This window comes from Bos taurus, chromosome 16, assembly GCF_002263795.3.
Source record: "Bos taurus isolate L1 Dominette 01449 registration number 42190680 breed Hereford chromosome 16, ARS-UCD2.0, whole genome shotgun sequence".
Classification (NCBI taxonomy): Eukaryota; Metazoa; Chordata; class Mammalia; order Artiodactyla; family Bovidae; genus Bos; species Bos taurus.
Window position 1 is genome coordinate 36,289,491 of NC_037343.1, and position 15,533 is coordinate 36,305,023.

The window sequence follows — 15,533 nt, forward strand, 5'->3', positions numbered from 1 at the left end:
AATCAGTAGAAGGGTGGTGACATTTTTCTCGCCCCTACTGGGGCTTCTCCGAATACCTGTATAGCTGTCCCGTTCTATTCCTGTCAGGCACATAGTGATCCTCCTTCACAGTGTGTCACTCCCTGTGCCTTTGACTGTCACTCACTGGGCCCTCGACTGTAAACAGCTTTCTTTTGATTTCTAACCTTTCTGGATTTTAGGCCTTGGCTCCCCAACTAGAACAAAATTCTTCCTGAGGAAAGAAGTATGTTTTAGGCTTTGTGACTTCCTTCAGTGTGTTCCAGGAACAAAGTAAGTGATTAATGATACCTTGTTGAAGTAACAGTCGACATTAAATGTACAAAAGCACAGATGTGTGGGATTATGGATTTGGAACAAGCATTGGTGCCATTCTGGGAAGGGCTGAGTCTGATGCCCCCACCACCAATAATCCACTCATCCACATCTTTCCGTTTTTTTTCTATCCCTCTGCAAAGGTTTTTATCCAGGCTTACCTGTGCATGTAGAGAATTAAGCTTGCCTTGGCTCTGAATTTCTGTGAAGTCCTTCTCCAGCTTGAGCTGTGCTGTTTTACACTGTGAGAGGTGTTTGGCACCTTCCTCCTGGAAGCCATGGGCAGAATTAATTTACATGACATTGTACTGTCAGTGACATTATACTGTCTCAGTAGGGGACAGGCAGGTATGACTCAGAGCATGTTTGATTCCCAAAGACATCTTTCCAAGTGGTGATGGCTAATGAGCTCACTTTCGAGTCTGCCAACAAAAGAGACCTGGGAAACACTCAGGTCAGCTGAAATCCACCAGTCCCAGAGAGGGAAGATGTGGCACACAGGCATGGTCTATGGATGCCTGCCAGGCAACCTCATGAACAGGAAACCCTGACTCTCAGAAACTGGCTTCGCTGCTTCAGCCCAGCTAATCACCAGCTAGTCTCACAAGTCAACTCTTTGTGGGAATAACAAGGAAAAACAAGGGTCATAAAATCTATATTCACAAAATTTTAATCTGTGTTATTGCTTGTCTTAGGGCTCTACTTGTATTTACTTATCAAATGTTTGTTGTATAGGGGATACATCAAACAAAAATCACTGCCCTCCTATCCTCTGGAACTCATATGCTATTATAAGACTCAAAATGCATCCAAATTCATACAGAGCTACACCAATTTACCAACCTGTGCCCCTTTGCCCTCGGCCCCTCAGTCTCTTCAAGGGTTAGTTACCTAGGTGCTACCTCATGTTTAACAAATGCCTAGTTCTGTACTTCCCTGGTGGGTCAGTAGTAAAGAACCCATCTGCCAATGCAGGAGACTTGGGTTCTATCTCTGGGTTGGGAAGGTCCCCTAGAGAAGGAACTGGCAACCAACTCCATTATTCTTGCCTGGAGAATCCCAGGGACAGAGGAGCCTCGTGGGCTGTAGCTCTTGGGGTCACATAGAGTTGGACATGACTTAGCAACTGAACAATAGCAACAAGTCCTGTACTTGTTGCCCAGATGTTGATTTCAATATAGTTGAAAAGGTCATAAAAACACTAAAATTCACATTCTGGTTTTTAGTATGGTGACACACTTTCTGAACACGTAAGTAACAATTGTGACTGACTGGTATGTTTTCCAACTCACTCATCATTAGTGAGTAGCTCTTAGAAGGATGAAATTAATGATTACCTAATGATGTTGAAGAGAAAGCGGGAAATGGCATTGCATGTGTGAATGCTGAGTTGATTCAGTCCTGTCTGACTCTTTGTGACCCCGTGGACGGTAGCCTGCCAGGCTCTTCTGACCATGGGCTCTCCCAGGCAAGAATACTGGAGTGCATTGCCATGCCCTCCTCCAGGGGGAGAGGGCATTAACTCCCTTCTAAACCACACATTATCATAATACCATGCTTCTTAATACAGCTATGCAATTTTCAAAGTGCTTTTACACATGTTTCCAATTATTGATTCCTTAAAGCTTTGATTTTGTTGTTGTTTTAGTCGCTAAGTGGTGTCTGACTCTTTTGCGACCCCAAAGAATGTAGCCCTCCAGGCACCTCTGTCCATGGGATTTCCCAGCAAGAATACTGGAGTGGGTTGCTATTCCTTTCTCCAGGGGATCTTCCTGACTCAGGGATGAAACCCACGTCTCTTGTATTGTCAGGCGGGTTCTTTACCACTAAGCCAGCAGGGAAGCCCCAGAGCTGTGATAGGTCTTCCCAATAAAAACTGAAAATCAGCCTGGAAATCCAGATAAATTTTAAAGCATAAGTCTTGGATGCCCACTATATGTAAAAATATCCTGTTAAGCACTAGAAACCTACAAATAAATAAGTCAGGACCTCTTCCCTTAGGGAAATGCAAACAAAGACTGGATTACTGAGGAGCCAGGAAGGGACCCTGAACCAGTCTTAGCAAACACTGCAAATTTTCTGGGGAAGCTGAGTCCCATGCTTGGTCCTGAAGGGCAAGCAAGAGCAAGGGCACTTCAATGAGTGGAGGAGTTTTAAATATTTGTTTCTCATTGGCCATATGACAGAATGAACATCTGTTCCATTGTCTCTGGGGATGGTGAGAGACGTTGGAAAGAGCAGGTAATTCTGCCTATTAAATTATAACCCACTAGGCAGACTGTTAGATGAAAGAGTCTGGTTTTATAATCTCTCTCTTTCCATAAAGTCAGCATATGCTCACCTTTCAGCTGGAGCAGAGTCCTAGGGCTGAACTGTTTAGCAGCTGGTGACTGTTCTTGTCCCATAAGATTAAAATTACTTAAGAAAAATTATAAACACAATCAATGGTAATTGTTTTTTAACGTTAGGAAAGGCAGAGAAGTATTAAAAAAATAAAGAAATAAACAGTAATGCTACCATTCAGAAAATTCAGAGGATATAATAATTTGCATTTTTAAAAGATGTTTCTATTCAGCAGTTTTCACTGATAAGGATATTCACTCACATGGATAACTGGGCTTCTTCAGGGGATATTGGGAAGAGGAGAAGAAGGTTACAAATGATACATTTCCAGTGCTTAAGAAGGCACAGAGGAACCTAATAAATAGGTTTTAAAATACACAGGTAAGGACCTCCCTAGGGTCCAGTGGTTAAGAATCTATCTCACAATACAGGGGACGTAGGTTTGATACCTGGTTGGAGAACTAAGATCTCACAGGCCGCAGGGCAACTAACCCGAGTGCATTGGTAATGGATAAACACCCCAGTTAGATCCAGACCCTGTTTTGCAAAAGATTTCACTTACCTTCATGACTCTGGCTCCCAGAATGGTAACCAGGCTCTGGTAGTACTTCTTAACACAGTGGTTTAATTTCACAAAACTAAACAGAAGGTTTAGTTAAAATGGACTGGATCTTTGTAAGATTTTTTTTTCCTTTTCTTTGATTTTCTTTGTAAGAGTGGATGCTGTTGGCTCTGTGGCCGTTGCTTGTGTTGGCCACCTGATGTGCATACCTGTTTGGATGCAGGCTGTACTGAGTGACAATTTCCTTCACTAAAAGGGGGAGAAGAACCTGGAAGTATAAGGAGAGAACCAAGTAGGTTGGAAGCTAGACAAAGGACTGGCTAGAAAGAGGGAAAACCCCTGACTACATGATGAATAATAAATAAACATGGAAGAAGGAAATTATTGAGTCCTGCCCCAAGGCCACTGAAGCAGAGCCTAGAACCAAGGACACCTCTAAAGCTAACTGAACCCCTTTACAACCATCACCAAAAGCCTCCTGATCATTACTAACAAGCCTCCTGACTCCAAATTAGGCAAAGATGTCCACTCCAGTAAATCCCCTATAGTGCTCCCACCAATCACCTACTGCTAACCTTCCAGCAGTAATTTTCTTTGTCTTGAGGCTATAAAAATTAGCTACTAATCCATGAAAACTGTCAGCTTTCCCTGGTCTGTCAGGAGGTCAGTCTAGTGCATTCACAGTGGTCACATGATTTCTGCTCTTTGTTCTTAATAAACTTACTTCCTTCTGAAATGCCCAGTGTATGGAAATTCTTTTCCAACCTGCATTCAGACTGCCTCAACCAAAATGTCTAAATTTTTGTTCTTTGCTTTTTTAGTTTGAGTTTGTACATTCATTAATGCTTTTATGAGATTACATTCCTCTGTAGGAACTAAAAAAATGCTGAGTTTCTAGTCTGGGTCGAAGCAGTTGACCCATAAAGATAATACATATGGATGAACACCCAGGATGGAGAGAAAATTCCCCAGGCCATGGCATTGTGCATCTGGGTGCATGGAGCAGAGAGAGGATTTGTTAAATTCCCTCTCTCTAGATTTCTAGGAGGCCTCAGCTGCAATCTGAGTTCCAGATACCATAATTGTAATTATTAATATGCACACATGGCGGAATGCCTTATGGTGCTGACGTGAGCTACCTGTACATCCTTAGGGTATTTGTGACTGTGTACTGTGCCTCCCAGACACTGGTGGCATCAGTGTTTTCTGGGGAAACTTTCCTAAGCCTTTACATTCCTTTAGTGCCTTCCATGATGTTGTTCCTCTCCCTTTCCGCTAGGGGCTCCCTATCCTACCCCTAGCCGGAGAATTGATGCTTTTGAACTGTGGTGCTGGAGAAGACTCTTGAGAGTCCCTTGGACTGCAAGGAGATCCAACCAGTCCATTCTGAAGGAGATCAGCCCTGGAATTTCTTTGGAAGGAATGATGCTAAAGCTGAAACTCCAGTACTTTGGACACCTCATGCGAAGAGCTGACTCATTGGAAAAGACCCTGATGCTGGGAGGGATTGGGGGCGGGAGGAGAAGGGGACGACAGAGGATGAGATGGCTGGATGGCATCACTGACTCGATGGACGTGAGTCTGAGTGAACTCCGGGAGTTGGTGATGGACAGGGAGGCCTGGCATGCTGCGATTCATGGGGTCTCGGAGAGTCGGACACGACTGAGCAACTGAACTGATCTGATCTGATCTGATGATGTTGTTTCCATTGCCTGAAATGCCACTCTCCCTTTTCCCACCCTAACCTCTCACCACTCTCTGTTGCAATGCCACCTATTCTTGACTCACCAACCTGGACTGTGATGATTTGCTTGCTTGTTTGACTCCCTTAGTTTATAATCCTCTGGAATGCAGGAACTCTGCCTTGTGAAGTGGCTGATATATAATAAGCCTTTAATAATGTATTGGTTGAGTGACCGAATGTGAATAAATGAATAAATAAGTGAATGATAGCAAAACTGATCTCACCTCTTCTATGAATTTTCCTTTTCTTCATCTATACCAATATCCAATTTACACAAGGAACATTATTTCTAAAGTATACTAATAATATTCTATTTCTCTTACTACATTTATTGGGTCCTTATTAGTGCAAGACACTATGAGATCGTATTTAATCTTACAAGAATCCCACAGTGTGGGTGCTACTATTGTCTTTCTTGTTGTTTAGTCACTAGGCCATGTCCAACTCCTGTGACCCTATGGACTGTAGCCCACCAGGCTCCTCTGCCCATGGGATTTTCCAGCCAAGAATACTGGAAGTGGGTTGCCATTTCATTCTCCAGGGGATCTTCCTGGCCCAGGGACTGAACTCACATCTTCTGCTTTGCAGGTGGATTTTAGTGACTTTTATAGAGTTAGGATTCCAAAGAAAAAAAGGTTTTATTTGTGTTGTTTAGTTGCTAAGTAGTGTCCAACTCTTTTGTGACCCCATGGGCTGTACTAGGCTTCTCTATCCATGGGATTTCCCAGGACACTGGAGTGGGTTGCCATTTCCATCTCAAATTATTGTCTTTACTGGTAAGGAAATAGAGTGTTAGGGAAAGTAGGTGACTGAGCCTTGGTCATGCAGCTGGTAAGTGATGGAACAAGGATCTGTGCCCTGACTGTTGGAATCCAGGGCCCTCTTGCACTCACTTCACAAGTTCTATAGGGTCCTTCAGGGCCAGTCATGGGCTTGGCTTCCTCAGGAAACTTTCCTGCACTTGTGTCTTCATTGTCTGTTTTCTCATCTCTTCCTGTCAGACTGTAGGCCCGGTGAGGCAGGAATCAAATCTCTTTTCTTCCCATTTTTTTGTGACCACCCTCTTGTGAAGTTACTGGAAAAGGGACTCCTGCTCATAACCAGGCAGATGAGGAAAGAGTGGGCTTGGGGATCTGTCTAATAGTACACAGCCACTTGTTGTCAGAGCCAGGGGCAGGAACTACGTTTTCAAATCCCATCCCAGGCTTCTTCCCTGGAAGAAAATGCCTTAGGAATTTGTAAACAATCTGGGACAGATTGTTCAGCATTCACAGGATTTCTGGGGTTGCAAGAAACCACAATATCACCTGGATAAATTCCTCATAGAGTAGGGAGGTGGTTTGTCTAAGGTTGTGTGCAGGTTACTAGAAAGATTGGAGAAATGAGAGCACAGAGAGAGATCACAGTCAGAAGATCAGGGATGAAGCCTCAATCTGGCACTTGGTTTCTTCTAATTGAGGTTGACCAAAAAAAAAAAAAAGTATAAATTCAGATTTGGACCAAGCTGATGATGACTTTCCTGTTATTGTCCTCGGCCTATATGCAAAAATAGCTTTTCTCTTAGTTCTTCTCTCTATTTATTCTATTTGGCACAGACATACATTGGATTGCTGTATTACTTTTTTTCCGTGACTCGTGCTGTCTGGCAGTCTCCTGGACTGCTGCTCCCAGTTGTACCTCTCCAACCCGAGCCTCCGGCGTCCTGGTGCCCTACTCCCCCACCTCCTCCCCAGCCTTTGGTTTCCTTCATGGCTGCTAAGTCAGCCAGTCTGCGTTGCTTGTCTCTCTTCAGCTGTGCTCCACACACCCGGCTAAGTCCATTTCCTGGCTGCCATCCTGACCCAAAGCTGCAATTGCTAAAATATTAATGGTGCCGTTTGTGAGAAAAAAACACAGGGAAGCTTGGTATAAATGAAAATTGCCAGAGACGTGGAAACAGGGAAATGGAAGAAATAAAGCAGAAACATAATGTGAAAAAGGACCTCAGCGTTAAGTCAAAGGTGGACATCCTTAGCTCTGCCTTTCTCTTCCTAATACTGAGGTCTCACTGGGAAATGCCAGCTTCACTGGCTGAGATTCACTGTCTTGACCACCTGGATGGGTTGCCTAACAAGGTAGGTGATCCCTGTGGATTTGCCTGCCTGCCTGGGTCTCCTGAGAGAGAAGAGAAGGGAAGCACAGCACAGATTTGAAAAGAAAAGGCAAACTGTGTGGATAAAGAAAGTAGAGGCTCCCTGTGGTCAAAAATCATGTGACACATTGGCATGAGGAGGTCTGTAGGATGCTGAGGACAAATCAGCTAGATTCAAAGGCAAAGAAATGTGATTCCACCCTTTATCCAATCCTTAATGAAAGCACTTAGCACTTTATGCTTTATTTATTGGATTTCTCATACTCTGTCATTATCATTATTGGATTCCTGGTGCCCTGCATGGTGCTTGGCACAAATCACAATGAGAAGCTATATTTTCTGAATAATCAGAAAGGGGAAGAGTAGAGAGCAAAGTCGGAGAAGGCGATGGCACCCCACTCCAGTACTCTTGCCTGGAAAATCCCATGGATGGAGGAGCCTGGTGGGCTGCAGTCCATGGGGTCGCTAAGAGTCGGACACGACTGAGCGACTTCACTTTCACTTTTCACTTCCATGCATTGGAGAAGGAAATGGCAACCCACTCCAGTGTTCTTGCCTGGAGAACCCCAGGGACGGGGAAGCCTGGTGGGCTGCCATCTATGGGGTCGGACACGACTGAAGTGACTTAGCAGCAGCAGCAGCAGAGAGCAAAATGGAGAAGCAAATGGCAACTCACCCCAGTATTCTTGCCTGGAGAATCCCATGGACAGAGGAGCATGGAGGACTACAATCCGTAGGATCGCAAAGAGTCAGACATGATTGAAGTGGCTTCGCACAGAGAGAGAAAAATGACCCTTAACATTTGCAACATAGTGAATGTTAATATTTTTATTCTTTTTATGATGAAGAGAGTACAAAGGGCTGGGGATGGGGACATCACAGGAGGAGGAACGATAGTGCCATCTCTGCAAAAGACACCCCTAAACTACACATTGAAAAGAAGTAGATCCCCCAGGGCAGCCTTTTCCATCCAGAAAATGGAAACCAGTCAACATGAGTTTGCCAGTAGCTCGCACAACTACAGGGCCTTTGCCAGTTTTTCCAGGTGCTGGCAAGTCAAACTCCTTTTTCAGTTTTCCTCCAGGTTCCTAACTTGAGTCCCATTCTCTGACCTCTCTCATCCTCCTTGTTTTTGTCTTACTTGAGACTGATTCTCACAGGTTTCTCTGGTTCCTGTGCTCATTTTCATTACTGGGCATGTAACAATCTTCTTCCAGTTTAGGAAATTCTTCCAATCCTCAGTCTTTCAGGCCCAAACAATTTCACCTCCCCATTTCACCTCCCAGTCTCCTCCCTCCTGGAGCACAGAGCTCTGCACTTGAACTTCTAGGCAAGCTTGGCTTATGCGGAGTGGGAGAGTGGAAGCAGGTCGCCCTAAGGCAGAAGGTCTGTTCTCTGTGAAGATCCTAGGTTTCCTTCAAACAGACAGAGCTCCAGAGAGCATTCCTGGTCCCCTTCTTCAATTTCTGCCCCTTCATTCCACTACTGAACCTCCTCACAGGTACTGCTCAGCACTAGGCAACTCACTGGGTAGTAAAAGCAACAGCAAGTCTGAGACAGGTGCTCAAGCAACTAGGCTCGTTTTCAGGCTGTGCCTGTGCACACAGAATATATGGTGTGCAACACAGCCATCGTCACTCATACAAAAGGGTTTCTATGGAACATGTTGAAAGTGAGAAATTAGGGATTTTATTATAAGCGTGATACTAGTCAGAAGGCCCAGAAAACTGGCATTCCAGCTACCAACCAGCTTGAGCAGAAGAAAAGAGAGCAACAGAAACCACTTAAGAGTCCCTGCTGATGTTAACATCTGTGGAGTCCTCAGGCCTCCTGGACCTCTTCCCTTCACTCAGATTGGTAGGTTGCAGATCTAAACATTTGCAAATTCACAGTCATAGTCAGTCATCCGGCACATTATGAATTTCCACTGGCGATCCCTGTAGGGAGAGAGTCAGAGAGCTAATGTCAGTGAGAAAAGACACCTTGGGAAGAATAAAGCAATGAGCAATCTTTGGAGAATTTAGGAACGTAAGGGACAGCTAATCTCACTTTCCTCTCAGGAAACATCTCTAAGAAGTCTCTAGAAAACCTATTGGTAATTGTCTATGAGGTCAGGACTCCTGGACCCCTCCTCCCAGTTCAAGGTGCATCTTGGACGGGACTAACTAGGTTGCCAGTGTGTTTAGGTCCTGTTTATCACCAGTGATCAGCTGATCACTGGTCCATCTCAAAAGCACCTTCTTGGACATACAGGTTAACAGCTTGGGATAAAAGCATTTATTTAACATTTTATTCATTTCATTGTTGAGAATCATCTCTTACATTGGCTATCCATCGCTCATTCTTTCTTTTTCTGAGAACGTACAATGTGCTGGGCTCTGTGCTGTACCCTCTTCAGAAAACACTATCACAGGGAAATGGACAGAGAGAAAACAACTCTAAAAGCCTTAACATGAAAAGGAAAGTCCCTGTTATTTTTGCATGACAGAAACTGAATTGCATATTTGTTTAGATGGTCAGGCATAGGTATGAGAAAACATAGAATTGTTTAGTTTTGAAAAATACAGTGTGGATGCCTTTCAAGGAACATTCTTTGCTAAGGACTAGCCCAAGTCCTTTGTTCACCTATTTAACAAAAATATATTGAAAGCCTACTCTGCATAGCACTCTTCTGGTCTGATACTATTTAACAACGATAGCAGCGATGGTAATGACAACTGTAACCACTATTCGCTGAGTCCTCCAACATGTCCAGCATTGTACTAGATGCTTTACATATTTTCTCATTTAATCCTCACAATATGTCATTGTTTAGGTGGAGAAGTGGACTCAGAGAAACATGAACTTTATTAACATAATTAGATGACAATTGCAAGTTCCAAGTTTGTTGGACTCAAATCTTGCTCTTTATCTGATACCACAATGACTCCGTAACTTGACACCCATACCCCCATTGAGAACACGGCTGTCATATCTTTTGCAAAGTCTTGATGAAGGGCAAAAAAAGTCATTCCGTATATGGCCACGCAAATGCTTCTCAAGCACAGTGGGGTCATTTAACCTTAGAATATTCTTCTTCCTCTTCAGTCTGAAAGGCTTCTTCCCAGATTTTTCTTAGACACCAACACTGATAAGATCGTTATCAAGCTGCAAATCTGGAAGGTGGGACTGACCACTCTCAAGTTCTGGGAGGTAACTTGCCAACAGCTATGGAACAGGCTGCTCACACAGTAAGGCAGGCTTTGTAATTTGAGTCTGCTGCTCGAGGTTGTTTAGAGTAATGGGCATAGGCTGCCCAAGTATAAAAAGTTATCAAGAGCCTGGGTAACCAGTTATTTATTAGCATTTATTCCTGCAGTTGTTAACAGAGAACATGGCTTGTCTCAGATGGAGGTTAGGAAATCGGTGGCATGTGAGTTTATGAAATAAATTTCATTACTGTAGACAAGTCTGATTTATCTCTATGCCAACAGACATAGCTAAATAAGATCTTGAGCCAGGCATTCACGCTGCTCTTTCAAAAGGCTTTAATTGATGCTAAGCAAAATTTAGACTTGGTTGTAAAAGAACCAAGTTATAAGAATCAGGCTTAGTCTCTGATTTCCCTCCTGGATGGTGGTTCTCAAGAAGGGGCAGTTTTGCTTCTCAGAGTTTTTTATTGTTGTTGTCACAACTCTGGGGGAGGGGAGGTCACTATTGTCATCTAGTGTGGAGGGGTCCGGCTGCTGCTGAACATCTGGAATGCATGGGAAAGGCTCCTGCAACAAAGAGCTATCTGTGCCCCAGCTGGGCAACTCCATTCCAGGAGAAAACCACTATGATCTGCCTGTGGAGGAAAAGCTCTTGCCCAATGAGTCCTACACTGAAAATATTTCTTGAAGGTGATGACCTCAGCATCTTTCAGCAGAGCAGGAGAAATCCAAGTTGTGGATCTTCACACCACTGATTGTTAGTGACCGTGGCAAAATTGCATGGGTATATTAATTGTAAACAAATGCATGATATAATAGCTCAGTTTTCCAAGATTTTAGGTTAAACTACATAACTGAAAATGTCCAAGTCAATAGCCACTGGACATTTTAGCTGTCAAAATATATTTATTTTGAGGAAATTTTGGATGGTGTACTCTCTTTACTGTATTCCTTCCTGTCTCCTTAAACAGAAAATGCCGAACTAATTTTCTCATTGAGTTGGAAACGTCATTAGGAACATTGAGCACCCTTCTATACTGTTGTCCAGAGTTGCCCTTCAGGGCTTTGAGTTCTTAGGTTTTTCCTTTTCTTTTTCTTAAATATAGTTTTATGTGTGTCACATCATTCAGCTGTTTTATTTTAACTGGTGAGAAGTAATATCTTCCCTATTCATTAAAATTTTTTTTAATTGAAGGATAATTGCTTTACATAATTTTGTTGTTTTCTGTCAAATATCAACATGAATCAGCCATAGGAATACATATGTCCCCTCCCTCTTGAACCTCCCTCCCATCTCCCTCCCCATCCCACCCCTCTAGATTGTTACAGAGCCCCTGTTTGAGTTTCCTGAGTCATACAGCAAATTCCCATTGGCTATCTATTTTACATATGGTAATGTATGTCTCCATGGTACTCACTCCACACATCTCACCCTCTCCCTCCATAAGTCTATTCTCTATGTCTGTTTCTCCATTGCTACCCTGCAAATAAATTCATCAGTACCATTTTTCTAGATTGCATACACATGCATTAGTATACAATATTTATCTTTCTTACTTCACTCTCTGTAATAGTCTCTAGGTTCATCCACCTCATTAGAACTGATTCAAATGTGTTCCTTTTTTACAGCTGAATAATATTCCTTTGTGTATATGTACCACAGCTTCTTTATCCATCCATCTGTCAATGGACATCTAGGTTGCTTCCATGTTCTAGCTATTGTAAATAATGCTGCTAAGAACAGTGGGATACATGTGTTTTTTTCAATTTTGGTTTCCTCAGGGCATATGCCTAGGAGTGGGATTGCTGGATCATATGATGATTTTATTCCTAGCTTTTTAAAGAATCTCCAGACCATCTTCCATAGTGGCTGTATCAATTTACATTCCCACCAACAGTGTAAGAGGGTTCCCTTTTCTCCACACCCTCTCCAGAATTTATTGCTTGTAGATTTTTTGATGATGGCCATTCTGCCTGGTGTGAGTTTATAGCTCACTGTAGTTTATTTTTTAATTTGCCTGCTAAACCATTCCAGGCTGCAAAAAGATGGACAGTTTTCTCTCATGTCTCATGTTCCTTCTTGCCACTAAACTAGACACTAAAAAAGATATAGCGAGCTCCTCAGGCCTTGAGGAAACATTGACTAATATCAATATTAGTTCATTCCAATCAAGTCAACCAGAACCATGCTTTCAAAATGTGGGTTGAGAAAATAATAACTAAGCTAGATAAAAAGGTATGTAAAATGCAAACAATTAATGTGTGAGAACTGAGGGGGTTTTCTATGAATAAATGTAAGGGTTTTTGTTCATTGAGCCTGAAAACTGTATTGCATCTTTTCAGATTTCGTTCATGTTTGTTTTTTCTGTTTAATTTTTTTTAATTAAAGGTCATATTAAATAAGTTAACTCCAATTAGGTATGATATCATTGCACTTAAAAACATAAATATACACCAAAATGTCCCAACCAAATTTGTCATTCTATTATTTAATGAATTAATGAGTTAGGTTTTGTTCATTTGCTAAACAGTTATTGGTAACTTTTCAGGAATTCATTTGCTGTGCAAAGTGATGATCACCTAACTATAAGTAGGTCAAATCAACCTTCTAACACCTGAATTTATTCATATCTCTTTCTTTATTAGCAGGGAGAAGAATTTTTATTTTCCTCTTATTGTTTTGCTTTGATGTATTTGTGATAAAATTGGAAACTGATTATGAGAGAAAGGGGTTTTAAAAAATTAGTACTGTTTTTCTCTGAAGTTCTCCATTTTTTAAAAAATTTTATTTTATTTTTAAACTTTACAATATTGTATTAGTTTTGCCAAATATCGAAATGAATCCGCCACAGGTATAACTGTGTTCCCCATCCTGAACCCTCCTCCCTCCTCCCTCCCCATACCCTCCCTCTGGGTCATCCCAGTGCACCAGCCCCAAGCATCCAGTATCGTGCATCGAACCTGGACTGGCGACTTGTTTCATACATGATATTATACATGTTTCAATGTCATTCTCCCAAATCTCTCCACCCTCTCCATCTCCCACAGAGTCCATAAGACTGATCTATACATCAGTGTCTCTTTTGCTGTCTCATACACAGGGTTATTGTTACCATCTTTCTAAATTCCATATATATGCGTTAGTATACTGTATTGGTGTTTTTCTTTCTGGCTTACTTCACTCTGTATAATAGGTTCCAGTTTCATCCATCTCATTAGAACTGATTCAAATGTATTCTTTTTAATGGCTGAGTAATACTCCATTGTGTATATGTACCACAGCTTTCTTATCCATTCATCTGCTGATGGGCATCTAGGTTGCTTCCATGTCCTGGCTATTATAAACAGTGCTGCGATGAACATTGGGGTACACGTGTCTCTTTCCCTTCTGGTTTCCTCAGTGTGTATGCCCAGCAGTGGGATTGCTGGATCATTGTTTCTAAACATAGTTGGTGAGTTTTGTGTGTTTCTCATCTCCAGTCCCCTCTCTTCTCTTTTCTCTCCCTTCCCACAACCCAAAGTGAGGATCATATAGAGAAGTGGTATTGGAGAGGGTTCATTTTGACACTGGGCACTCTTTTAATCATTTTTGTCCTCTCTAACATGTTTGGCAGGAAAAAAAGTGCTTTTTAAGACTGAGTAAAGGGAAGAGCATAAACCATCATGGAATACCAACTTGGCATCTCCTGCTCTGAGCAATCTGGAACCCATCCTCATCTCCAAGGGTGAGCTGCTCCACGAAGTAGGTTCAATTCCCATTGTTTTCCATTGTCATGTCAGTCTTTTAGTTAACCTAGACCAAGTAGGAAACTAAAATAGGGAAAACCCCAGATCAAAAATCCTGCAGATATGACCCTTGCAGAGAGCTGGTTCTGACCACTCCAACCTTGCCCATGGGGAAGGCTCACCTTTCCACTGCAGAGAAAGTGGTTGTTGCCCCTCGCATATAATAATCATAATTGTAGGAAATCATGTCCATCTCCTCACCATAGTGGCCTGGATATTCTGTTGTCAGCCTATGTGGGAAGAACAAAAGTTTAGAGGGCAAAGATAAAACTATACTGCTGGGAGCAAACAGAAAACATGTTATAAAGGAGAGATACAGTTTCAACATTATGGGAGACCCAAATCAGAGCTGGATGACCTCTGCTAAACCATTCCAGGCTGCAAAAAGATGGACAGTTTTCTCTCACATCTCATGTTCCTCCTTGCCACTAAACTAGACACTAAAAAAGATACAGCGAGCTCCTCAGGCCTTGAGGAAACATTGACTAATATCAGTATTAGTTCATTCCAATCCAGTTAACCAGAACCATGCTTTCAAAATACAGGTTGTAACTTACTAGTAGATCATGAAATCAGTTTAATTGGTTAGGACCAGCTGAGCTTTAAAAAAGAAGAAGAGATTGAATAGAAAATATCAGAGACTGCATTGTACATACTAAAGTTATTGTGTATGTAGATAAAAACTTTGTTTCAAATATATATGTGTGCATGTATTTATATGTTATTTGTATGGTCTGATAATTTAATATGCACTTTTTTTTTACTGTATTTGAAAAATATTAAAATAAAATATAGGCTGTATAAAAATAGTTTTTACCTAGTCTGCCATTGTTTATTTGGCACCTAAAACAGTTCCTGGTACATAGTAAGTATTTTTTGAATAAATAAATAGCCTTGAGAGAGTCATTTAATCTGTTTCCTGGTCTATAGAAGAATGAAAGTTACCTTACAGGTTTGTCATTTGGATTAACACAAATAAGTATGACACGTGGTAGGAGTTGAATTGTTAGGCGAAATTTTGTGTCTTCTTCCTCCTTCACATTTCCTTCTTTCTCCTCCAAGATTAAGCCAAGCCCTGGCCTCTCCCTGGGTAGGCTCGTTGTGGTCCACCAGAATAAATCTAGAATTTCCTGGCTCTTATAATGCTTCACCACTGGGGATCTTCAGGATCAAAATAGTCCTTTTGGTGTGATATATGTTCCCCAAAGTCTTTATCTGCACCCCCAAACTGCTTGGGAAACAAATAGTGTCAGTAATTTAATCTGATTTGGGGTCACAGGTCATTGTATGTTGATGATATAAAGATCTCCCTACATGTAGACTTAATACTGCAAGGATTGTCATGAGATCTTAAAAGCCTGATTCATAAACTGGAAGGTCTCTTAGAAGAGTCTCAAGCTTCGATGCAACAAGTTAACACAAGATAACCTGAGTTATTGAAGT

The 15,533-nt window shown here is 41.9% G+C and overlaps 1 protein-coding gene across 1 annotated transcript in view; it reads right to left on the bottom strand.

Moving 5' to 3' along the window:
- Positions 1-7,926: 7,926 nt before the first annotated feature.
- DPT (dermatopontin) overlaps positions 7,927-15,533 on the bottom strand; it is a 36,402-nt gene continuing 28,795 nt past the window's right edge. The window contains 2 exon segments of the mRNA NM_001045903.1: positions 7,927-9,050; positions 14,213-14,320. Coding sequence (NP_001039368.1) covers positions 8,984-9,050; positions 14,213-14,320 — 175 coding nt within the window. The 3' untranslated portion in view covers positions 7,927-8,983.